We start from the raw sequence: 26,369 nt of genomic DNA, 5'->3' as shown, positions 1-26,369 counted from the left end.
GCCCGCGGCGCGGCCCGTCAGGCACTGCGGTAGGCGCCCTGGGGGCTAGCAGGTCCCTGGCCCCAAGATGGCGGCGCCCAGCGCAGTGGCTGCTGCCACCTCCAGCGAGAGAGATGGAGGGGGCAGCGGCTTTGAATCGTGGCTAGATGGACGGTTGGAGGCGCTGGGAGTGGACCGAGCCGTTTATGGCGCCTACATCTTGGGTGTCCTGCAGGAGGAGGAGGAAGAAGAGAAGCTGGATGCTCTGCAGGGTATTCTCTCTGCTTTCCTGGTGAGAAGCCCAGACACATTCCTTTAGCCTCTTAAGCCGGTTCCTGTTGGTACTTCTTTCCCCTACCTAGTGTCCCAGAGGATTAGTGGTCTCACCTGGAAGAGAAATAATTTTCTGAGCCCTGGGCCTCGGGGACAGGGAGCTACTTTTCATCCAGGGTTTCGGGAGCCAGAGGGTTGCAGGTGCAGAGAGGGGAAAAGCTTTCTCTTGTTTCTGAGGACAAGGCCCTCTTAGGTGCCTGTAGGTCAGCTAGGTGAATATTCTTCCAAAGGCATTGAAATCAGTTTTATCATAAACGTCTTAACAACCAATCTCATTCCCGTCCGTTGACAGTGATGAGAGGGGGAAATTAAGTCCTCTGGGATGTCTGTGCCCCCTTAGGAGGCAGAGCCCCTGACAAAAGCCTGCAGGAAGTACCCTCTTGGTTTCCTATTTTGGAGGTAGGATTCCCAGAAAGATCGGTTTAGGCAGTAGAGATCTTTTCATGCCTAGGCAGAATGGAAGCAAATTTGGGCTCAATCCTTTACTGTATTTAGAAATGCAGTAATCATTGGGGGAAGTGGGTGGAGGAATAAGAGAGATCAGAGTTTTAGTTAAGAGAAATAAACATGATACTTAGCCTCCTAGAAGCAGATCCAGGCTTTCAGAAATGTGTGCTTTAAACTGTGTTTAGGTAGTAAGTCACCAAGATGTCCACACTTTTCCAACCTGACCGTTTCTGCTGCCTTCATCTCTGCTTACACTTATTTGGTGAAAATGCAGTTCATTGATTTCAACATGGTTGAAATCTAACACTAGTGCAGCTGTCCCAGGGCCTCCTGGCAAGGGCCCCCTTTTTAATTCCAGAACCGGCTCTGGTGAGATTGACCTATAAATGGGAAAGCCTTAACACAGCTTGTGATGCAGCTCATAAGTTTGCTGGAAATACAACACAGAGGAATAAATTCTTTTCCTGAATCCTTACATTGCAGGTTGTAATTGGAAAGAATAGGATGCAAACAAATTAAGTTACCTTAAAAAAATTTCCCACTGGGAAGTTCCTAAAGAGGCCATGAAAAAGAAGTTCAGGTAACTTGGGTACTCATTGGTACAGCTCCTTGACTTGTTCTTTTCATTGTATCATTACTTAGAACTGTATGTCTGCTGATAAAGGGAGACCTGTTAGACTATTAACAGTCTCTTAGTAGAAGAGTTGTCTAGACCAGATTTGTTTTTGTTTTGTTTTTTATATCTCTTGTTTGCATAAACTGCAGAGACAAACTCACTTTTTTAAAAAAATAATTGAGTCTTTACATATATATATATATATATATGGCTGTTCTGGGTCTTAATTGGGGCACACAGAATCTTTGATCTTCACTCCAGCATGTGGGACCTTTAGTTGAGGCTTGGGGATCATTTTAATTGTGGCATGTGAACTCTTAGTTGCAGCTTGTGGGATCTAGTTCCCTGACCAGGGACAGAACCTAAGCCCCCTGCATTGGGAGCGCAGAGTCTTAGCCACTGGACCACCAGGGAAGTTCCAAGACAAACTCACTTTTAAGGTGACTTTCCTTCCTCCCCCTGCCCAGTTCACAAACCCTACTTAATTTTCTTGTAATTTCCCCAGCCCCTTCTGTGTAGAAAATAACTTTGAAAAAAATTGGCCAGAACAATATGGTGAGGCAGGGGTCCTGTCCATGAAACAGCTTGGGAGCAACCTTATAGAGCAGCAAGGCCAGTGAATATGGTAGACACCAAACATCACTTACAGCACTACTTACTCTTAGTCAGCTGGGCTAGGTATAAAATCTCCCAACTATTATACTGAATCCCATTTTAGGAAAAACAAAAGATAGCCGAATTAGTCACCATATTGGGCTAGGATTCATTACTAGGAATTTAGAAGCTTATCAGCAACAATTTGAGGTAAGACTTAAGAACAGTATATATGGTTGGGGAAAAATGACAGTAAACATAAGCTTCCTCTCATCCTCTTTATTCCTTCTGATTCCACTTACGCTGATTGATTGATTCTTCAAATTTTTATTGATGGATTACTCTTCTGCCAGGTACTGCCCTAAGTGCTTGGGAGTACTTCAGGAAACACCACAGACAGAAATCCCTGTCCTTGAGGGGTTATATTCCAGTAAAGAAAAACATAAGCAGTAAATTATCTAGGGTATTTGAAAATGAGAGTGCTAGGAGAAAAAGAAGCATTGTGAGAAAACTGGGAGTAGAATGGAGGGCGAGCAGTTTTAAGTAGGGTCATTACATTAGGATGTTACATTTTTTTTTTCTTCCAGTTGTATTAAGATATAATTGACATACAGCACTATATAAGTTTAAGCTGTACAGTATAATGATTTTACTTACATATATCATGAAATTATTATCACAATGAGTTTAGTGAGCAGGATATTACATTTTGTGGCAGCTGTTCATATACCAGCCTTTTTCTATGAAAAGAAACTTTCTCATAGATCTGGATGTGAATTTAACTAAGTCTGACACCAAAGCCAACATCCTTTTGGTCATACCATGCTACAGAGGAAGATTGCTTGGTGTGCAGAATATGTCTGCTTATGTAAAATGGACAGAGGGATGGCTGGATAGGAGACCCATCTACTCACTTAACTTCTCTTTATTATGGATCAGTGAGTACATTGGAGAATGTACTGAATTGAGTATATTGGCCAAGGAAGATTTCATAGAGGAGCAGTTTGCTCAACAAGTTGTTGCTCCAAAAGGACTGCCCTGAGTTGGTGGGAATCCTCTTCTTTGGAGCTTGGCAGGATGGAGTGGGTACTCTAGCAGGTGTGGCTTCTGTGACTCACATAGGATTCCCTCTGTGTTGGGAGCCTCAGAAGAGAATCATTTTTATTCTGTGGGTCCCAAACCTGCCCTGTGATCACCAGCAGGGGGAGCTCTGTCCTTTGCATAGATTTGATAAGGTTGAGAAAGTGCAAGTGAAGTCCTTCAGTCGTGTCCAACTCTGTGAACCCATAGATTGTAGCCTACCAGGCTCCCCTGTCCATGGGATTTTCCAGGCAAGGGTACTGGAGTGAGTTGCCATTTCCTTCTGCATTAGGTTGAGGGCTCTCAGGAAATTAATTGGTCTACTTTTTCAACCAGGAAGAAGATTCCCTCCTTAATATCTGCAAGGAGATTGTGGAACGATGGTCAGAAACTCAGAATGTTGTCACCAAAGTGAAAAAAGAAGGTAGAGTTGGAGTTTTTATGTCTAACCTCCAAACACTTTTTCGGTACAGCTGTTAAGAGTCTTTAGTTTTCCTCACTCAGGTGTGCTAAACCTGTAAACACCTGGCAGCTTATTTTAACTTTTTAACTGAAGGTTGGTTTTCTTTTCTTTTACATTTTACCACTTCAGCTGACCATGGCTATCTTCACTGTGGTTCTTGCTTTTTTCTTTCTCTGTCCTTTTTACACTCCCCTGTGTGTATTTGCTCTGCAGGTATGAGGTCAACTATATTTTCCCACCCTTTTCATAATCTCATTTCATAACACAGACTGTGATTGGTCTTTTGCTTCATTCAGCTAAACCTTCCATCCTTTCAAATGAAAGAGATGATCCCATTAGGATGAAAAATCAGCTACACACAGCTCAAAACAGAAATCCAAACTTGAATAGAATCTTTTCTGAGCTATTCACATGCTGTTTCGTGGCTATACACTGGAATCACTTGCTGTATGTTTGAAAGTGCCAGTGCCCAGGCTGCACCATGGGCCAACTATATAAACCTCTTTGGGGTGCGGACCCAGGCATTGTTATTTTTTCCAAAGCTCCCCCGGATGATTCAATTTTTTTCAAAAGCTCTCCCAGATGATTCTAATGTGCAACCAGGCACGAGAGTCACTGCTTGACATCATTGCCTCCTTTCTTTGAGCATGGAGAAGTCAAAAGATAATTTTGTTTTTAAAATAATCTAAGTTTCACCTGGCATAATTATCAACATGGGATAGACCAGCCTAAGTTAATGCTAGATTCCTTCTTAGGCTTCTGGTTTGAGACTAGAGAAAGTTCCATGTTTGGAGGCTTGATTTTCTCTGGTTCTAATTCAGTACTTTTCAACTTTATTTTTTTCCCTTGAAGCAGCAGAACTTCAGTATATAATAAAAGTAAAAGCAGGGCTGCTCTGATTGAAGATGGATATGAGACCTAAAGCCTGGCCTGCATGGCCTTTCCTTGCCTTTCTCATTGGCCCCTGAGGCACCTACTTTGCACCCCAGGGCTCTCAGGAGTCAGCAGCTGCCGTTGCCTTTGCTCCAAGCACTGCCTGGGTGGACTGGTGGTTTGGAAGCATGTTTCCTCTCATACAACCTTGTTGTCCCCCACTTCCCTCCCACCACCTCCCAGACGAAGTCCAGGCCATTGCCACCCTCATTGAGAAGCAGGCACAGATCGTGGTGAAGCCCAGAATGGTGTCAGAAGAGGAGAAGCAGAGGAAAGCTGCCCTCCTGGCCCAGTATGCTGATGTGACAGATGAAGAGGAATATCCTTTTTGGAGTCTTGGCGCCATTCCCTAAGGCTCAAGTCAAAAGCCTTTGCTGGTTTTCACTGAACTCTGGGAAGTTGCCAATCCCCCTCTCTATAGCTTTATTATTATTTTTAATTATTTATTTCTTTGGCTACATCAGGTATTAGTTGCTGCATGTGGGATTTGTTTAGTTGCACCATGCGAACTCTTAGTTACAGCATGTGGGATCTAGTCCTCTGACCAGGCATTGAACCCCAGCCCCCTGCATCGGGAACACAGAATGTTAGCCACTGGACCACCAGGGAAGTACACCCTCCACCCCCACCCCACCAGAGCTTAATATTCTCCTCTAAAATGGCAGAGATTGTAGCCCTTTGTGGGCATGATGAATGATGCTGGAATGGTTGATACTGGACTATTGCAATGTATATGTTCTTGGAAACTCTGTGAAACAAATAATGCCTGAATGGACCATTTCTTATTGTGTTTTCAGAAAATAAGATCTAGCTATGATTCTTTTTTTAAAAAAAGAATCTTCATACTTGTATAACACCTTTCTATGAAATACAGTGTTATATGTATAATACATCTTTGTAATTTTTATCATAGTTGATAAGGGAATGGAGGCAATAAGAGATGAATGAGTGATATTCCAGTGACTACATAATTAATCAAAGTGACACCAAACTAAACCTGGAATTTGAGTGAGGACTATGTAAAAAGAAAGTGTTGCTGGTAGGAACAGGTTTGGTTCCCTGAAACCAGGTTTGGTTCTAAACCTGGATCTGAAATTTGTTTAGGGAATACTTAGCTTACTGAGCTGGAGAAGGCAATGGCACCCCATTCTAGTACTCTTGCCTGGAAAATCCCATGGGCGGAGGAGCCTGGTAGGCTGCAGTCCATGGGGTCGCAAAGAGTCAGACACGACTGAGCAACTTGACTTTCACTTTTCACATTCATGCATTGGAGAAGGAAATGGCAACCCACTCCAGTATTCTTGCCTGGAGAATCCCAGGGACGGGGGAGCTTGGTAGGCTGCCATCTATGGGGTCGCACAGAGTCGGACATGACTGAAGCGACTTAGCAGCAGCAGCAGCTTACTGAGCCTGCTTGAATGGAGTGGCTGTTGTATCAGAAACGTTTGCTATCTAATCACTAGGTTAGGAAAGAATTCTTAGGCTCTTTGGGGTCAACTTCTTGTTTTCTCTCATGATTTTTCTTGCTAGGTTTGGCAGAACTGGGGTTCCAATTACAAAAATCTCATTTCCTGGGCTAGAAAAAACATTTTAAGCAGTAGTTCTCCTGGAGGACTTGTTAAAACACAAATTGCTGGGCCCTGAGCCTCAGAGTTTTGGATTTTTTAGATACAGAGAGGGGCCAACGGTGTGCATTTCTCAAAAGCTCTTAGGGAGTTCGGGGAACCACACTTAGAGAACCACTGTTTCAGAGGTCATCTCACCACCCCCTGGCTCACAGGTAATGTGGCAGTTCACCCAGACCAGCTTCAGTTTCTTTTCAAACCCTAACAGATAAGGATCCTACAGGAGCTCTGAGCAGTCTTCCCCAAGCTGAGACTTCTAAAGGTGACTTTCCTGGATTTACCATCACATCCCTGTAAGAGTCCTTCCATGAAGCCTGCTTTTCCTTCCCATCAGCTTAATCACTATTTTCTGATGTTGTAATGGGATGTGCTAACCTTTGTTTTACATGTGACTTTCCTTAATGCCACTCACCGAAGCGGATGAGAAGGATGACTCAGGAGCCACCACAATGAGCATTGGTTCTGACAAATGTATCCTTTTCTGTGACCATCTCCAGGTGTTGCTCCATAGGATCTTCTTGTGGGTCAATTTGTATTTCACTGTCATTGCTGGGGGCTCCCTCTACCTCCAAGAACACATGTTAGGTCAACATTGTGAGCCCCAGTCCTTGGACTGCTAAATAGTCAATTTAGTAAGAATTTCCCCCCCAAAAAATATGTTGACATGAACTGTGAAGGGTTAAGTTTAGAGAAAGGATTTCTAAGGGAAAATGAGAATCTGTACTCCTTGTGTATAGTGTGGGGTTTCCCAGCAATGTGGAAGCTATTAGAATAATATTGCAGTTTTGGTCCTTATCCTCAAAGACCTGGGGAACTCATTGGAAAGAGAATAAAAACACTGAATACTTTAAGTGAAAATACGGACAAATTGAAACATATGTGGTATAGAAAGTCCCTACCAACAAAATCATTTATGAGAAGCTTACAAAAAAGGTGGATTTAGAAATTCACCTTAAAGGTGAGGAGTAAGGTGGATTTTCTGAAAGGGAGGTTATTTTCTGAGAAAAGGGGGGTTATTTCAGGGAAACATTCATTTTAAAGCACTAAAGCAGAAAAAAATTATGTGGAAAGAGTAAAAAGGAACTTGTCTGGTAGTAACAGGTTATGTTTTAAAAGTCATAAGAAATGAGGGGTAAATTTTTTGGCTACCTATTTTCTAACTGTGGTTAAAGTTATTTTTTTAGAACATGATTTTCACTTAAGCTTTAGTGGTCTAGGAAAAGCAGCAAATTGATAAAATTTAGTAAGGTTAAACAACTTTTTTAACTCTTCAAGCATTTTAATAGTGCTGAGTATAGGAAAATTTTGCCAGTTACTTGAATACTCTAGTCACTAAAACTAGCCTGGATACTCCAACAATATTCTGCCAGTGAATGATATGAGTACTTATTCTAGAATGAGATTTCATTTTCATAAAATGTTTACACTCAGATTTAGGCAAGTCTGAATGAAATTTTTATTCAAAAAAATTTTTTTAATAGCAGTTGTAGGATTTTCCATTGGACTAAAGTTGGTTTGTTTGTTTTTAAAGAAGATAGTATTTGAAACTTGGCTTGAATGAGGAGAGCAGGAGTTGAGACCTATGTGACCTGGACCCTTATCCCTTAACTCACCTGTAGCTCTGTTCCGAAACACCAATGTGGAAGATGTCCTCAATGCCCGAAAACTGGAGCGAGACACGCTTCGGGATGAGTCCCAGAGGAAGAAGGAACAGGACAAGCTGCAGAGGGAGAGAGACAAACTAGCCAAGCAGGAACGCAAGGAAAAGGAAAAGAAAAGGACACAAAGAGGGGAGCGAAAGCGATAACCTTGGTCCACTCTATTTCTCCTAATGAACTTGGTCAAAGGGAGACCTGGTTGTGCATTTGTGTATTTAAGAGAAATGAGAGAACATTGCCAGGTAGTTTCCCAAGGCATTTCCCCTTTTGTTTACATGGTCACAAGGAAAATCGCAAACAATTCTAATTACAAAATGTGCCATGTCTCTGTGGTGTGGGTAATCGGATTATTGTAGCTGATGTCTGAACCAAAGATCTGGGATGGGGACAGCCTTTATATTTTAATACTGAAGTCCTATACTCCTTTTGACCATTTTAAAAAGTCTTCCCTTACCTTGTATAACAGCAGGAATATTCAGAAAGCTGAATTTTTGTCTTGAAGGAGCTGAATCATGGCCACTCCTTCCCTGAGATGAACTGTGTGCGTGTGTTAGTTGCTTAGTCCTGTCTGACTCTTTGCAACCCCATAGATGGCAGCCCACCAGGCCCCTCCATCCATGGGACTCTCCAGATGAATTGTAGGAGTGTCAATTCAGAAGTATTATTCACATCTAAATAAATGGTTTTATGTCTGAAATAGGAAGCTAATGAAGAGCCCTACCTGGATCTAGACTTTTATGTTACATGGCGACAAAATAGGAAAATAAGAAAAGGTTATTTGGTGGATGTTCTGCATTTGAGATTTTCTTTTTTTAAGTTTCAGCCTATGATAGGAAACAAAGTTTCTTTTAGTAAAGAGATAGTTATATATTTTTCCTCATTTAGGCTGTGATTTTAAGAAGGATGTATCAGTATTGAGTGCAGGGAATCATCATTAGCTAGATTCTTTTTTTATAATCATGAATCCTCTTGAGTGCTAGTAGAGATTTTAACCCTGATCTACCCTAAAACATACAAGGACCTGATAATTACAGGTTTAGAAAAAACCCTTTTAAGGAAAAACACTGAAAATCTCTGCTAACACAGAGATATTTAACAGTGTACATAGTAGGTGCTCAACAAATTTATTGAATGAGGGAGTGAATGGAAAAACTGCTTGGGAGAGTTGAAAGTGAGTAGGAACTCTCCTCCATTTCTACTTTTGTCACAAACCACATTTGGTTCTAAGCAGCTCTTTCTCTACTTCAGGAAGCAGACTATCAAGAAGCCTCAAGAGAGCGATTTCTCTGTCAAGACAGAAAGTAGATACATTATACCAGGGGTGGGCAAACTAATGCCAAATTTGGTCATTTGTTTTTGTATGGTTCAAGCTAACAATGGATTGCACATTTTTAAAGGGTTGTAAAAGAATGAACATGTGACAGAGACCTTATGTGACCTATAAAGCGTAGAATACTTACTACCTGGCCCTTCAGAGAAAATGTCTGCTGACCTCTGTTTTATACCATTAACTATGAGATTAACAAAACAATTGTTACGGTTCCACAGGAGGTAAAAAACGTGGTTAAGGAAATGATGCGTCACTTCTATACACTCCTATAGCCATGTCATTGTAAAATTTTTTTAAAAAATAACCACCTTTTTAAAAAAATAAACTATTTAAATCAGTATCTTGATTTATTCTGATTCCTTCCAGCTGGAAGTGAGTTCTGTGTGGATAGTCCCTTAGGAATGTGTTTGAATTTTACTTATGTTTTGATTAGTCCAATAATCTCTTCTGCTACTTTTTAGACCCTCTTCCTGGAATCCATAAGTTCTCTGCCTCAGTTTTCCTTTCTGTGAGGTTGGATATTAGGAGATCAGAAAGATTACCTTCTTTTTTAGACAGTAGGTTGGCTTTGAAGTCTCTAGAGTCCTGCTGGCATTTTAGTTTTATATGTGGCTGTGGCTACAGTTGGCATGTGAGAGAGCGTGTTTTAATAACCCTTATTTTGGATTTTTGGTTTGTTTTCACCTAGATTTTGGTCTCTGAAGCAGAGTCAGGTTATATCCATAGACCCCTGAAGGGTAGTAGTTTCAATCTGTTTTAAGAGTAGTCAATTCATTTTTCCAGGACACTATTAGCTAGGTCACAGTTAAATGTACACCTGAACTAATGTTTAAACAGAAGAAAAGGATCAACTTATTAGGCTTTGAGTAAGGTTATCCACGTAACTCAGGTGCTAATAAACCTTTTATGTCTAAAATATTCAATATTGGAAAAGGCAAATTTTAAACAACTATGTTTTCTACGATATGATGGACATTTTAGGCCAAATTTGGAATTTCAGTCATTAATTCCCCCAACCTTCTAAAACCTTACAGTACCAGACTATTCAAGTGGGAAAGACATTGATATAATTCAAGGTATCTAATTTTCAACCACCTTTACAAAAAACTGCTTTTTCTATTAAAAAAAAAAAACAACTGAGTATTCCAAATTCTTTTGGATTAGAAATGATGGAACCATCAGTTTGATAAGACTGTAAATCTTGTCATAACTTTATAACATTTTCATAAGTTGTAATTCAGAAGTTACATAAGAACCATCCATTAGAGGGTATTCAATAGAAAGGGACAACCAACTAATTTGAGAGTTATCTGTAGTGTAACTTGATTAACGAAATTTGAAATAATTTTTGTTTTTTGTTAATAGTGTTTCATTTCTGACCACTGTATATAAAAGTTTCCCTAGAAGTTTTACTATGGTTCTCCTGGATTAGCACAAAGGCAGAACAAAAATTTCATATTTGAAGGAGGTCAGGTTAAATCCAAGGAAATCTGAATGGTGGTGGTTTATTATCTGCCAACATTATTTATGTGTTAATAATGAAGTTTAAAACTTAGCACTAGTTCTTATCAGTTAAATGAAATTTAATTGGCTTTCTGACAAGTGACTCAATGTTAGAAACTAATACAAACTCATAAAAAAAACTATTTTCAACAAAGCAATTTATTTACTTTTCTTGAGACTAAATTCAGTACAATATTTGTTTCCATAACATCCAACATGTCTTATATCAAACTTAACCACTTTCTATGCAGTGACTGTGGTGGGATGATCTATTTTATTTGACTACCCTCAATGTAATTCATTTGGGTAGTTTTAAGGCATTTCAGTGATCAAAATGTTTCTCCCTACAGTTACTCCTGCATTCTCAATCAGTTTCTTCCGCACATCATCTAAAGAAAATTTATGTGGTGTGATTACACTCTTTTTTTTTTTTTTAATACCAGGATTTCTAAAACTAAGAAAAACACCAACATTTAAAACATTAGTGTTTCTGGTCAAGGGTAGTTCAATTAAATTTCATCAGTACATTATATTATAGTTTAACTCATGCTAGAAATGTTAAAACCCAAGATCTTCTGAGTCACATAATACCAACATTTCATATTACTGAATAAATTACTTGGGTTCCATACAAAGATATTAAGTGATGAAAAACAGAAAAAGCCAAGCTTTCAAGAGCTCTTTTTAAAAAATTCAGAAGCAAACTAATGAACATAACTACACAAAATATACACTAACCAATTGCAAACTAAACTAGTAAAAGATTAACCTTAAAAAAAATACATTTTAGAACTTCGTGATACCCTCAAAAAGGCAGCAAACTAAGGGTATTAAAACAATAGTCATTATTTTAGTTATGCATCAAGTCTAAAAGATCCAGGTAAAGGAAATGTTTTGTTTTTTGATTCAATTAAAATACTTTAAAACTGGAAATATTTAATAATTGATAGTGTAATTAAAATTTAAATAATATACACAAATGATTTGAACAGGTTTTATATTCAGTAACTTGCATGGTTTTTACACTGGCACTTTTATCACTAATTTAGGAGAATCAGATGCACTTCCCTCCAAACACTTAGGCACTAAGATTTCAAATTTATAAATATGGTAGTATTTTAAATATTAAATTTTTACATGAATATTGGGTTCATCCTTCTTTCCTTTGTTCCCTAGGTATCATCCAGTTTTGTAAGGAAAACATTCTTATATCACAATCAAAACTTGTTTTGGTTACTAGACTGTAGCCATAATTGGGTTACAGTCACTTAAGATTCATTATTTGGAATTATACTTACTTAAGGCAGACCTAAATGAAACTTATCTTCTAGAAGAATTTCATATTTGCATTTCCCTGCACTGCAGAATGAGTTTCAGCAATATTTCAGCTGTTATGAAAAATTTAATTTAAACTTGTTACCTTTGACTACCTGGGAATTCCTAGTTGCCCTAGAATAGTCAACTTTACGTTTGACTCACTTTCAACTACATCTGATTCATTCCAAATAGATTTTTAAATAGAAGTTAGACTTCATTAAGGTATTATTAACTTCAAATCTGAAAGACAATTAATGTAATGAAATTTTCAAGTTTGACAAGTTCATTAAAATTTTTTAGCATGTCTTGATACATTTACTTATCAGCTTTTTATTCTTCTTTCTGCTGCCATTTCCTTAATGTTTGTTTGCTTCACCTCTCTGGTTCATTGGATTGCTACTACTTAGGCTTTCATGGACTTTATCTTCACAGTTTACTATATCTTGTAAAGCCTTTTCTACATCTGTTTGGCCAGCTGTACTGGCTGTTTTTGGCAAGGTCATCTGCAGTGCACACCACAGGGTAGTACGTGCTTTCCGAGTAGCTACACACATCTCTTTAATTGCTGAAGCAAGTGCAAAAACATCTGTAAAAGAAACATTTGTGGTCAGTTCAAATTAAATATCATTTAAGTACTCCTAAACTCTTATAAAACCCAGTCTGTGCTACTAAATGATCAAACATCATTATTTTTTATCAAAGATGGCTACTGACTGAGCTAATCAAAGTACTTGATTTAATATTTGAAAGTGTTATACCTTAAATATAAATACTAACGTAAAAAAAGGTGTTACACTTGTATTTTATTTCTGACTTGTATGACCATGACTATGCTGGGTAGAACACAGACTTTGACAGAGTTATTACAATTAAATGGGTAAAATTAGCAAAAGAGATAAAAGTATTTTCACTTTCACTTCTGGAGTAAATTATATAGGCACCATTTAACAATTTATTCTTTAGATAAGTGTAAATGTTAGAAATCCAACCTATTTAACTTCAGAATCTGATTTTATTAACATTCAAATTAACTGCCTTATCAAAAGGATATGCATTAATGTTTGTACCTCTGTCATCTTGGCATCTAGGAACTCCTTGCCTTTGCCGATTTGAAGCATTAACAATTTCATCCTTTCTACGTGACTGTACAATGTGAATGGACTCCAAGTGTCTATCAAGAGCTGTAGAGATATTGGCATGAAGGGGAGAGCTTCGAAGACGTTCCATTTTGCCCAGTAGAGTCACAACCTGAGGGAAACATTTTAAATTTTGATGAGGCATTTAAAATTTAACTACATTGCCCGTCATTAACTTAAAACAAATCGTCAATGAAGCAGAACAGAGATGAGAGGAATAATGTTCATTCAATAATAAGTAAATGTTTAGGCTTCCCTCATAGCTTATTTGGTAAACAATCTGCCTGCAATGTGCAGGAGACCCCCATTCCATCCCTGGGTTGGGAAGATCTCCTGGAGAAGGGAAAGGCTACCCATCCCATTCTTCTGGCTTGGAAAATCCCATGGACTGTATGGTCTATAGGGTTGCAGAGTCAGACACGACTGAGCAACTTTCACTTCACTAGCTTACTATATCCTGACACCATGATGGGGGAAACAAAGATGGAAAGTCTGTCTTTCATACATATGTCAATTCTAGATAGTTTAAAAGTAGTTTCTGAGAATAAGCAACAGTGAAAAAGTCAAACATTCAAATATATCCATATTATTAACAGTAAGTGCAAATATAAAATCTGACATTCTTTTTGGTAAATAATAGCCTGCCAAAAGAGATTAGGAGTTACTGTAGTTAAAAGAAAAAAATTGAGCTAAAAAGGGTTAATCAGTCTCTAGATCTGATTAATCTTCACCTCAGCAATTCCTTTCTGGGCCTTTGATGGTCTTCCTTTTGGAAGTCAGAAATAATATTGGCTACTTCCCTGGTGGCTCAGACGGTAAAGCGTCTATCTACAATGCGGGAGACCCGGGTTTGAGCCCTGGGTTGGGAAGATCCCCTGGAGAAGGAAATGGCAATCCACTCCAGTACTATTGCCTGGAAAATCCCATGGACAGAGAAGCCTGGTAGGCTACAGTCTGTGGGGTCGCAAAGTCAGACACGACTGAAGAACTACACTACACTAGTGTTAGTTTTAAGGAGTCCATAATCCAGAAAATACTGACTTAAATTTATGCTAAAGTAACAAAATAAATCCTATAAGTGTCAAAATTGCTAGGGAAAATTAGGAGGTCTTAATCTTCTGGTGGTAGAAGACTCTTCTGGTTAATTAAGCTTAAAAAAGGACACTATATATCTTAGATATATAGTAAGGGGAGTATGTTTCATATTGTATATGCCTAAGTTTCAAATTCTAAACTTGGAAGGAGTAAGGAAGGAGAACTTTTGAGTAGCTAGGATTTGAACATCTAATAAATACAGTAACTGCCTTTGGGAGCCAAATGATTTAAAACTCACATAATTCAGTGACTGGAAAGAACAGAAAAATACCTCTCAATTAATAAGCACCTGAATGAATGCCTCTAACCTCACACTCCTACCAAATTTCTTTGGTATAAGTTCATGCCAGTTCAAGCCCATGGAGAAAACACAAGTGTACAGGTATTAAATATTTTCCTCCCAACTGTACAATCAGCCAGATTCTTGAGGGGGAAAATAAGACAATACAAGGAAAAAACACCACAGTAAAAACTCCAGTGAACTACAAATTATATATTTTTAAAGTAAGAGAGTCATTTTGAATAAGTGTAAAGAAAAAATTTTACAAGTGATTTTTAATAAACTTTTAAAAGATTTTTTTCAGAATTCTATAAAACCAGCAAACTAGAAGTAGTACACATAAAAATATTTTTGCCCTTTGTATATTACTAGTCTAATGTTGCTAAATAAATTATTATAACAGTTATAAATATGCTAAACTAAGGTGAAGCCCACATAAGGCTGGAAAGTATTAAGTATATTTCTTAATACTCACATTAGCAATTCTTTGATTTATTGCCTAGAAATGCATTACTGAGAAAAATTTTAACTTGGAAGTTTAAAAAAACAAAGAATTTAAGTTTTTATAACATTTGGCTATATCTGACCACACCACTGATAAATTCCATTGTACAAATTTATGAATTTGATTAAAAATTACAACTAATCAAGGCTGAAAGCTAGGTAAAAATCAATATTTTTCCATTGAAGTATTTCATATCTGTATTTTAAAGACAGCATGGTATAGGTAAGAAACAAATGATCAATAAAATAAGACTCTGTTGTGCTGATTTTTTCTAATTCCTTAAATGGCTTTTATTCAATCATAGATGCAATCTGTTTCACTGCATGCCTTTTCCTAGGAATCATTATCGAATTTTATTTGGAAAACAGAAGTTTTTAAAAATTATTTTGTTTATTTATTTGGCTGCACCAGGTCATAGTTGCAGCACTCGGCATGTTGAATCTTCATATAGCATAACTCTTAGTTGCAGCATGTGGGATCTAGTTCCCTGACCAGGGATGGAACCAGGACCCTCTACATTGGGAACATGGAGTCTTGGCCACTGGACCACAGGGAAGTCCCAGAAAACAGAAGTTTTTAAAAGAGGAAGGTCAGAAAGAAAAAACTACCCTATTCTATTACAGTTGCTTGGAGAATTCTGAAATTACAAAGGAGATAATAGGAAAATAATTTTTAATTAACATCAAGATTCTTTACATTTGATCTGAAGTGATATACTACTTTTCCAAAATAAGGCTATTTTATAAAATTATGCATATACCTATATACGTCAGTTTATTAGTAATTAATACATTGCTAGATATACTTAATGTTTGTTAAATAACTCAAGAGAACAGGGTCAAGAAAATGAAATAAGGTAATTTCCTATTAATTTACTACCTTTTTAATATAAGCAAAGCTTTTTCGTGAAGCTAGAAAACAAATGTTTGTGATTAAGAAATGGGAATGGTTTTGCTTTAAATTTTTTTCTTTCTTTTGTGGATTAGTTCCATTGCTAATCTGGATTTCTTGAAGAGGAATCACTTAGATTACTAAACTTAATATTTTAATGACTGAGTGGGGCTATTTTCCCTTTCCTAAATAACTAATAGTTCTAGGTCCAAACATGGGAAAGAATACATTTCAGAGAGTTACACATAAATGTGAGTGAAGAATCCTTCAGAACTCTAACTTGCTGAGGCATTTAAAAATTTTATCAAACAGTTAAAAAAATCTGCTATTAGATATCTTCACAGCTTACTCTGGCTTGTTCTCGAAGTTCATCCACAATTAACCGATCAACTCTAGATGGATTGGAGGTCAGCCGTGGAATTGGAGTATTATTAGTACTGGATACTTTTTTCCCTGGATAATTCTTCGCAAGGGCCAATTCAGTCTGTAAAAAAATTATATAACTTTTAGATACTAGATTTTCTAAATGTGATTCAATCATGAATAATATTTCTTATAGGCCTAAAAAGAAAATTGAAAATTACTCCTTTAGATAAAAATTCTGTTTTGGTATCAAAAGGCAATAAATACAAACCACAGTACCATATACTTTTCTGTCACACTTACTGCATAAAATACCTGAACACTCCAATAATTTAAACTTTCAACCCATTAAGGAAAAAGTCTACCTAACAGGCAAAAAAAACTTAAAAATTTTTTAAGCCCCAATCATTTTTAGTCTCTTAAGTCACCTAATTAATTCTGTATAGTCAGGGACTTAACAAATAATATACATTATAGAAGAATTCAACTTAAAAGTACGTACGCTTTCTTAAACTACACTAGGGTAAACAAAATGAAAATAGGCAAAGGAGGTATACTAAGTTATGCCTAAAAGGATAGTTTTGTATTACCTTTTTTCTCTCCTTTTCTAATGCTCTCCATTGTTCATAGCACTCTTCTAGACGAATATGAAGTTCACTGGCTGGTCCACTGCGGGTTTTAATTGGTCTTTGAAATCCAAAAGTTGGCACGAAACCAGAAAAGGAATTATCACCATACATCATATCATTAAAATATGGGTACAAATGGCTTAAGTCATCATAAGAAAACAAATCATACGAATCCAACAGTGGAACAACTGAATGGCCAAATGGATGAGTGGATCTTAGTGGAAACCCACTTGAACCAAGTTGTTGAAAACTCTGATTATGCCTTAAATCTCCCATCATATAATTATTAGAAAAGCATGATGCCTGTGTGCGATTCACACGGCTATTAATATTGTTGTCTCCACTTCCCTGTCTGTGGCTATTAAAATGACCCTGTGACTCCAACAGATCTTGGTATGTATTTTGAGATAAGCCATCTAAATGCTTTGGCCCTTCCTCAGGATCATAATGTCCACTTTGGGGCTTAGCTTGAAAATTATGTTTGTTTACATTTTCAATGATCCCATACTGCTGGGCTGAATAGTTATCGCAAAATCCATTTGGCTGCTTTATTTTTTTATCGGTAACAGATTCAAAGAGATTTTCTTCTCCAGTCTTTGTCAGTCCTTCCATGTGATTGACAGATTGGATTCTTTCTGCACCATTGTAACCAAAATCAAAACTAGAAAATGCTGAAGGGTTTTCTTGGCAATACTTCTGAAATAAATTGCTATTTGGGGTTAAATTTGTAGATGATAGTTGGGGGAAATCTGAAGAATGGTTAGAACCTTTTGAAGCTATAGTTAAATGAGAATTTAATTTCATCAAGTTACCTTGATTTCGATAAAGAATAGGAGTGTTATTTTTTGTTTGCACATTCATCCATGTTGGTCTGTTTAAGTTGATACCTCCTGAAGATGTTGCTGAATTTGCTAGTAAATTCACTGATTTAAAATACTCAGAATTTGGGGGGTCAGGTTTAGTAAACTGCTGTTTTTCTGTGACATTAGCAAAATCATTATTAGCTGAACAAGTTGTATGAGGTTTTAGTCCATATTCTGATTTTAAGCCAAAATCAGCAGTAAATGCTGCTTCCTTTCCAAACTGTTTTTCTGTCAGATGTGGTGTAGTTTTTGGAAATGTGAAATTCTGCTGGTCAGGTATTGTCTCCTCTATTTTTTTCTGGTTTGCTGGTTTTACCTGAAATAACTTTGTGTAGGTGTCTGTTTCTACAGTTGGTGTTTCAGGTGTGGCACTAGCTAATTTTTTACTATCTTGGACACTAAAATTCGAACACTTACTCAGCTTAGCCTTATTAGGGTGAGCATATTCTGGATATCTACAATAATCTGGATTTTCATTGTACCTATTAAATTGGGAAAGAAATATCTCTGCCCTCTTTTGCTGTAATGGTGCTTCCAGACCTTTAGCACATATTTTCTCTCTTCCATAAGAGTAAGTATCAACTCCAGATTCTTTCATGATGTCAGACAGACCAGTTTGTGGTGTAAAACAATTTTTGATAAATGGATATTCTTGAAATGCTGTCTTAGCTGTATCATTTGGCTGAACATTGTAACAGTTAGAATGATCATTTCGTGAGGGGTACATCCATTGTTCTTCAAGGTCTAAACCAGTAAATCCATGATAAAGTTCATCTATTTTTTGTTGTGGTATGAGATTACTGTTATGTAGGTACTGCTTTTCCACTGCTGACACAGATTCACCGGTATAAAAAGCTTGCTGAGAGATGGCTGTATCTACTGGCCTTTTGGTTTCTGTTAAGAGGTCATGGTGATCTGCAAACCTGCTTGTGTTCATTGGCCATACTGACTTTAAACTGGAGGAACAGGTCCTAGAACAAGAAAATATATTTAATTACAATGTAGATTTTAAAAGTCTTTATATTCTCAGTGGAGAAGGGAGGAAAGGCTTTAAAAACATTTACATTGCCCCATTTCACCATTCTCTAATCCTTTCCAACTTTGCCTTATAAGCTGCAATTACATCCAAATAACTTTCTGCCACTTAAAATGCGCTATATGCTGCATAAATATGCATTTTAGTCTTAATATGTCTTCAGTATACTTTTCAAGGAGACATAAACTAAAGCCTGAGGGTGGTGATTGCATGGTCTTACATGAACTGTTTACATATAGTAAGTAGAAACCAGATAAGGTTTTTCTTATATAAGGTTAATCTGTTGACCACAATTTTTTTAATTAAAAAGGATGTACTCTCATTGAAATGAAAATATTTTCATTGGTTAGATGTATGCTACATATTTCCCTATTTATGAAATAGGGAATCTGGATAATATGGCTTCTACACCCAAGTAAAACAATTAATGCATACTTTAAAAGTTTTTACTATATGAATAAAATCCATACATATTTCTACTCAGAAGCAATGATAGTTTTATTTTTGGAGGTATAAGTATAAAAGTCATTGGAATTTATACTCTTTAAGCCAAATTTTAGCTCATGAACTCAAAGGAAATAGCTTTGAGTTATGGAAGAATGATTTTTCAAATGAAAGTTCTTAATAGCAAATTAAACTTTCAATTGTATGGCAAGCACCTCAGGAAAATCAAGGCTCCTCGAAACAAATATCAGAATTATGATGTCGAATGTCAGATGATCCTCTATTAAGTAAAAATAAAAGTTAACAATCTATACTAACCCCTCAGCAAAGTATGGCTGTGATTTATCTTGTTCTTCCAAAATGTTAGACACAAGTCCATATAAGTCTGTTTCACTACCATAGTCATTTCTTTCTGTTTGAATCCTAAAAATAAACGAATATCACATGTAAATTCTTTTGCTCATATTGAAACATAATATATTCCTTTTTCCAGACTTATTCTGACTTATTTTTCTATAAAATATTTGGATTAACTCTATACCTTCATTTCAACTAAAGAGGGAATAGGAACTAAAGAATATTTTCCACTTTAGCATAGTATTTATCCTACATAAATATTTCTCCTTCATTCCAAATCTTATGTCTAGTTCTCAATGAATGCTTACCTCTTATTTCTCCAAAACACATGCTATTCATTTTAGATGACCAAGATATAAATCTCTAATCTATGATGTTATAGACATGATTGGTACCATGGCTGCTTCTGAAAGCATGTCTAGTCCTATTATACATCATTGCATCACACTTGCTATGTTTTTTCATCTGTGATTTGAAAATCATATAAACCTGTTACTCTATTTTTGTGACTCTTATACTAAAAGTTGGATTAAAAAGTATAGTGACATGGTCATCCTAAATATCACAAGAATGCAGCAGTTGTCCCTCAAATGTAAAAGATATGGGCGCTATCCTTAAGTCTTTGCCAAAGAAGTGACTGGTGCTCCATGTAGATGAAACCCTACCTAACGACCAACACTATCTAAACAATACAAAATGTAAAAAACAACGAGATGGAAATATACTGGACCCTTTTTACCTCTTATGGATTTTGGGTAATTTGTTCCTAGAAGTAATATGTTGTTTTTAAATTGAAACTTCTTGTTTTTTAATATTTTATGTCTAACATTTCATAGTGTTAGGACATTTTAGAAATAAAAATACCTTATACTTACATAACATTCAAATATTTTATTGATCTTCATAACATAGAAAAGGTAGGTATTAGTAATCATTAAATTGAATAAATGATTATGATATTAAAAAACCTGAATTTTGCAAAGGTTTATCATTTGCCATGCTTTACTACATACTTGTTGAATAAATGGTCTACCTACAAGTCTAATACTTTTCCCACTATATCTTGTTATTTCAAAAAGATTTTATATAAACTTTTTGTATAATAATATGTTAGTATATATCTAGAAAAATATTCAATGTAATATATACCAAACTGTTAATAGTTGTTACTGGGAGGTGGAAAGGCAGGGTAAAGGTAAACTTCTGCTTGCCTTTACGTATTTCTATAAAGTCTGAAGTTTTTCAATGAACACATATTAACTAAAAAAATACTTTTTTGTGTAGAGTGATATAGTCTACCTAATAAAATCTACTTTAGAGAACTTAAAACTAATTTCTAAATTTTTAACAATTATTTAATTAGTAGATTTTAAAAATAATTATTTCCTGGTAAACTAAAGGCACATCAGTCTCTTTTAACTGCTCCCTCATTATAATTAACATAAAGGTAGTGTCACTCCCTTAAGCTTCTCTTAATATTTTATAAGCTCCCATAATATTTTATCCTTCTTCCTTTAGACCTTACCTTGCAGTACCAGGCACTTGTAGTGCCTGGCAAGTTATCATAATCATCACCATTACTGTAAGATCTATAAAGGCAGGGATAATATTTGCCATGTTAATTCTAATATCTTCAACAGGAGAGAATCTGACATAGAGTTAGCCTTCATTATTAGTGGAACTGAATAGAAAACAAGTATCTTACATTTGATAATATCCTGTTTGTTGTATACTTGTAAGGGAAGAATTACTGAAAATTTAGAACTGGATTAAAAAATAGATTGAAAAATTGTAACTCATTTATATGCTATCTTTAGAAAGAGGAACTTAAGATGTACTCACTTAGGGTTGCTTCTAATTAATGAAAGAAAGTAGCAAGAAAAAATTATAGACACATAACTTTTAAGATTTCCTAGTAGTTAGATAAGTAAAATTACAATGTCATAAAAATACTGATATAGGGAACAAAGAGCTAATATAACTAGGTTCCCATGTAATCAAACTTAAGAACACTTTGTTTAGCCTGAGAAATCTAATTTATTAATTTACCTGTTCTTTACATTGATCTGAGAATTAGAGGGCTGTTTAATATCATCTCCATATGTAGACCATGGTGCATAGAAAAGTGAAGAATCTACAGAACTTGCATATTCCGTTGATGAAGAAAGTGGAGCATAGGTCTGCCTTAGGTCAACACTATCTTCATTCTGAAATTTTAAAGACATGTTTGTATATCTGATACAATCAAAACTACATTTATTACAGAATATTAGTGAAATAATAAGAAATTTGAGGAAATAACACGTGTAAAAGTTGGGAGACAAATCTAGACTTAGACACTTAAGCTTACTTTAACAGTAGGAGTTGGCAATTTTTTTCTCTGTCAGATAATAAATATTTTATGGTTTGCTGTGTTAAGGTCTGTTGAAACTCCTAGCACCAAAGCAACTATAGACAATGTGTAAATTACTATTCCAATAAAATTCTGTTTACAAAAACAGCCACTCAGCAGATTTGGCCCCTGTCCAATAGCTGTTGCTTATCCCTGAGATAGGACACAAACACCCACAATTATTGCTGTTCTAATTTTTTGAACAGATGAGCACTATGTGGACCATAGCTGTGTTATTTTTAGTATTATTTTTAATAAGTCATTTACAAAATTCAGTCTTAATGTCCCCAATCTGTGAAAAACAAGTGAATGTACATTTACATCAAATTTTCAAAGAAATTCCACACATTGTATTCAGTCACCTTATGACATGGATATTCTCTGTATTTTAAAAATGAGGAAATGGGTGTTTTATAATGGGTTTAAAAATGAGGCCACAAATTATTGAGCTAAGAGATGACAAAACTAAAACCCAAATTTAAGGACGTCTTACTCCTACACTGCTGCTGCTGCTGCTAAGTCGCTTCAGTCGTGTCCGACTCTATGCAACCCCATAGACGGCAGCCCACCAGGCTCCCCTGTCCCTGGGATTCTCCAGGCAAGAATACTGGAGTGGGTTGCCATTTCCTTCTCCAATGCATGAAAGTGAAAAGTGAAAGTGAAGTCACTCAGTTGTGTCTGACTCTTCGAGACCCTATGGACTGCAGCCTACCAGGCTCCTCCGCCCATGGGATTTTCCAGGCAAGAGTACTGGAGTGGGTTGCCATTGCCTTCTCCACTCCTACACTAGGGCCTTTTAAAACAATATCTTTAATTTTCAGCTTAGTTTATTTCCAAGAGGAAGTATAAAAATGAGACAATACATAACATATTTTATCTTAAGAAATTTAAAGATATTATAGTTATAAGAAAAAACGAGTTCATTTTTTCTTTATACTTCTATAATAAATTTTGAGTAAATAAGGTAAAAGGTTTGAGTTTTAAGATTTTAATGAATTATTTGAAGTCCTGTTTCCTTCCAAAAAAGGGATTGAAGTACAATGAAAATACTGCACCTCAAATTTTAAATACTTAAAATAGTCTGAATATATAGATTCACAATTTTTAACTCTCCAAATAAGGAGCTACTAAAACCTGAGATGTAATAGCTATAAATATCCAGATATAAGCAGAGTAGAAAGGGTATTTTCTTATAAATATAGAAGGTATATAATCCTGGTTAGAAATATTTTCTAATTGCTTTTTTTCTCAATCAAAATTGATGTGAAAAGAGATAAAACATGTTTAGATCAAAACACTCCTAAATTTTTGTTGTTCATGGACACGATAACTGAAAAATAACATTTTAAACATTCACTGAGTTTATACCAATAATATATGAAAACTAATATCATCTAATCACAAATCTCAAACATTTTATAGCCATTTGGTTAAATTCTAGTTATGAATACTATTTGAAACCTACATATTATAATTTTCTTGTTTATAGCTTATTATTTTGTTGACTATTCTGAAATTGGAGAAACTGAGGCACAGAAGAGATTTTGCTAAAAGTGCTACTAAAAACTGTCTTTCCAAAATTTCTGTTAGTTAGCAGTAACTTTTACAAAGCCTGTTATGGTCAGAACCTTTCATAATTTTATTCCTTTAGTTTTGAAGATTTTATGACAGGCCCAACCTAACTCTCTTTTAGGTGTGAAGTATCCAAAGTGATACAAATAATTGCTCATCTTTTTGAAAGAGTTGCTTAAACAAAATGAGCATTTTCAGATTATATAATATCAAATGAGGTAAACAGTATTTGAAACAAAATACATAAGTATTATTTCCAGTATACTTTATATTTTAAAGATTTGAGTATTAGAAAAATTAAATCCTTTTAAAAGACTGATTTAAATTTAATATTCTAGGATAAAACAAGCAACTAATGTGGTGGCTATCTAGATCCTTTTCAGTCAAAACATTTCTGGAAGTTAAATATGTGAATGCTTAGGGTTGGTACACTAATTAGTCTAGATAATTGCAAAATGTCTTACTTTATTCTTGCTATGCTTAATCAACTGAAATTAAATCCAAGTAAATTTTAGTAGTCAGGTAAACATTACAGAGAGCAGTGGAATGCTGGTCTTGGCAGTGAAAAGACCTGGAGTCAACTTGGGTTTTGTCACTTAGAGAACAAGTCAAATTCTTTGGGCCTCAGTTTCTCTATCTGTACAATGGGTATAATACTATACAAGGCTGACATGCGAATTAAATAAAATATTTATTTCAGGTCACTGTTATAATTCAAAATATAACAATATCAACAGCGATGTGCTGGTTAAATAATTTCAAATGAAAATGACATATTATCCTAAGCAAATTTAACACGTTAACAAAACTAAATGTTCTAGGTGAGGTAAAAGGTACCACATCATCTAAGACATTGTTAGAGCCAGAGAATAAAAAAGTATAGAAGAATTTCCCTTTTTAATGATCAAACGTATGTTTGCACCGACTTCCAATAAATGCTGGAAGGGAAAATCATCTTACGGTATAAGCAAATACAGATTCTCTTACATTTCTGGCATCATGTCACGCTGAGAACAAAGTAAAAGCAAGAATAAATGAAAAATCTTATTCCTTAACTTGCTTTCAAAACCAGTTTGTATTCTACAAACTCTGTATTTAAAATATGGTCTGGTCCTAAACGTGGAGCAATTTAAACGCCAACGTGAATGGGCTGGGTGCTGGGGGTAGGGTCGAATTTGAAGGAGAATAAATTCTCTAACAAAGGGCAGAGCGGAGAAACAGACCTGCGATTTGTAGCAATCATAGAAGGAAGGGGAGCCCGTCAGCATCACGCTGTTGAAGACATCTGTTAGTCGACTGCTGGCGTCCGCACTGAGGTTCCAGCAGCGATTCGCACCTCCACGGAACGCGACTTTCGGCTGCACGAAACGGGGATAGGAACAGGAGAGACACGTCACGCAGGGCAGAGCCGGACCGATACGGCCGGACGACGGCTTCTACGGTTCTACGTCGGCTGTGCGCCTAGCTGCACCCGGAATCCGATCCCAGAACACTCATTTGGGGACCCCGCGCTTCTGCCCCCGGGGTTCCCTCTCCTTTTTCCGGCCGGACCCCAAGGTGCGCCTGACGGGCCCTCCCCGCCGGCCTCCGCCTCAGCGCCGCCACAGCCCGACGTTGGGGAGGCAGCGGCAACCTGCGCGTCGCGGCCAGTCACCTGCTCCGCCCCGCCGGCAGTTCTGTCAGCCCGCGGTGAGTCCCCAGGCCCCGACCCCACCGGCCGCCAAGCCCCAGGCTCACCCCCGCGGCGCAGCCCGGCCGCCCCGTCGGGGCTCCTCGCCGGCGACCCGGCCTCTCCCGCCCGGCCGCTTCAGAGACCCGCGTCCGGGGACGCGCCCATTCTGTCTCTCCTCACGGTCGCCGTCCTCCTAGGCCGGCCGCCACCCAAACCCCTGACAGTCCCCGCCAGTTACCTCAAGTCCCTCCCTCAGGCCTGGGGGGTGAGGGGGCGGACGGGGGTCTCCGCAGCTCACCTCCATGGGCCTCCCAGCCCCTCCTGGACTAGGCACAGCTCCTGGGGTACGGGGATGGGGCGGGGCGTCGAGGCCCAGCTCCCTCAACCCGCACCCCGCCGTTGCCGCCTCCGCCCCGGGCGCTGCCTGGAGCCGGTGTGTGGGTGCGGGGGCAGGAACCGGGAGGGAGAGGCTGGGGAGAGGCCGTTACATTGCCCACCAGGGGCTCGCGACCCGGCACGCGACCCGGCACGGGCCCGCCCCGCCCCCTCCTGGGAGGCCCGTCTCCGGCTTCGCACCCCTCATTGGCCCGCTGCCCGGCCAATGGGCGGCGGCCTCCGAGGCCTGTTACCCACTAGAGACAAGGCCAAGAACCAGCCGTTAAGGCGACCTCGCTCTCTCTGCGTTTCTGAGCCTTTCCCGCTCAAAGTGAACGTGTTCGGGATTGGCCCAGTCCGTCAAGCACCCGCCTGATGATTGGCTAGTAGGGCAACTGAGGGGCGGGGCGTGGAAGGAGGATTAGGCGCTCGGGCCTACCAGGTGGGAGAAGTGGTCAGGAAGATTTGAGAAGTCGCTCAGCAACCGGCGGATAATCCTAAATTAACTGGCTGTTACAGAGGAGCCTAGTGGGCTGCCATCTATGGGGTCGCACAGAGTCGGACACGACTGAAGTGACTTAGCAGCAGCAGCACCTTGCTCCAACATTTCATTTTGCCCCTGGTCCTGGCCCTAACTCCCAGAATCCTTTGGAGCTGCCTCAGAGAGTGATAGACTTGGGCTCGCTTACGGAGCGTGAGGAACCCGTTAAGGAGTGGGGGTTGGGAAAGTCCCTTCCGAAAAGGAAGAGAGCTGCTCTCTGTCCTAGGCTCCACGCTTCAGTGGGGGTGAAGACATATTGGTGCTTATGGAACCCCTGAACAAATTTCACTCTGACCTGTACCACATAGGCCATTCACATAGATGGTCCCATTCGAGGATG

General features: G+C 37.8%; 2 protein-coding genes across 2 annotated transcripts; one reads left to right on the top strand and one right to left on the bottom strand.

Moving 5' to 3' along the window:
- The first annotated feature begins 47 nt into the window (after nt 1-47).
- Nucleotides 48-9,398, top strand: CCDC43 (coiled-coil domain containing 43). The gene is made up of 5 exons (XM_015098363.3): nt 48-271; nt 3,386-3,473; nt 4,629-4,764; nt 6,483-6,541; nt 7,690-9,398. Exons 1-5 carry the CDS (start codon nt 68-70, stop codon nt 7,875-7,877), a joined length of 675 nt encoding a protein of 224 aa, XP_014953849.3. The 5' UTR covers nt 48-67; the 3' UTR covers nt 7,878-9,398.
- Nucleotides 9,399-10,702: 1,304 nt separating this feature from the next.
- Nucleotides 10,703-25,417, bottom strand: MEIOC (meiosis specific with coiled-coil domain). The gene is made up of 8 exons (XM_060395717.1): nt 25,352-25,417; nt 24,665-24,799; nt 21,527-21,684; nt 19,439-19,543; nt 16,739-18,611; nt 16,135-16,269; nt 12,946-13,126; nt 10,703-12,464 (listed from the first exon to the last, which is right to left on the bottom strand). The coding sequence occupies exons 1-8, from the start codon at nt 25,415-25,417 to the stop codon at nt 12,235-12,237; spliced, it is 2,883 nt and encodes a 960-aa protein (XP_060251700.1). The 3' UTR covers nt 10,703-12,234.
- Nucleotides 25,418-26,369: the final 952 nt, after the last annotated feature.

The sequence above is a fragment of the Ovis aries genome, chromosome 11 (assembly GCF_016772045.2).
Source record: "Ovis aries strain OAR_USU_Benz2616 breed Rambouillet chromosome 11, ARS-UI_Ramb_v3.0, whole genome shotgun sequence".
Classification (NCBI taxonomy): domain Eukaryota; kingdom Metazoa; phylum Chordata; class Mammalia; order Artiodactyla; family Bovidae; genus Ovis; species Ovis aries.
Note: the sequence above shows the minus strand (reverse complement) of the source record. Positions and strands in the feature narration are given on the sequence as shown.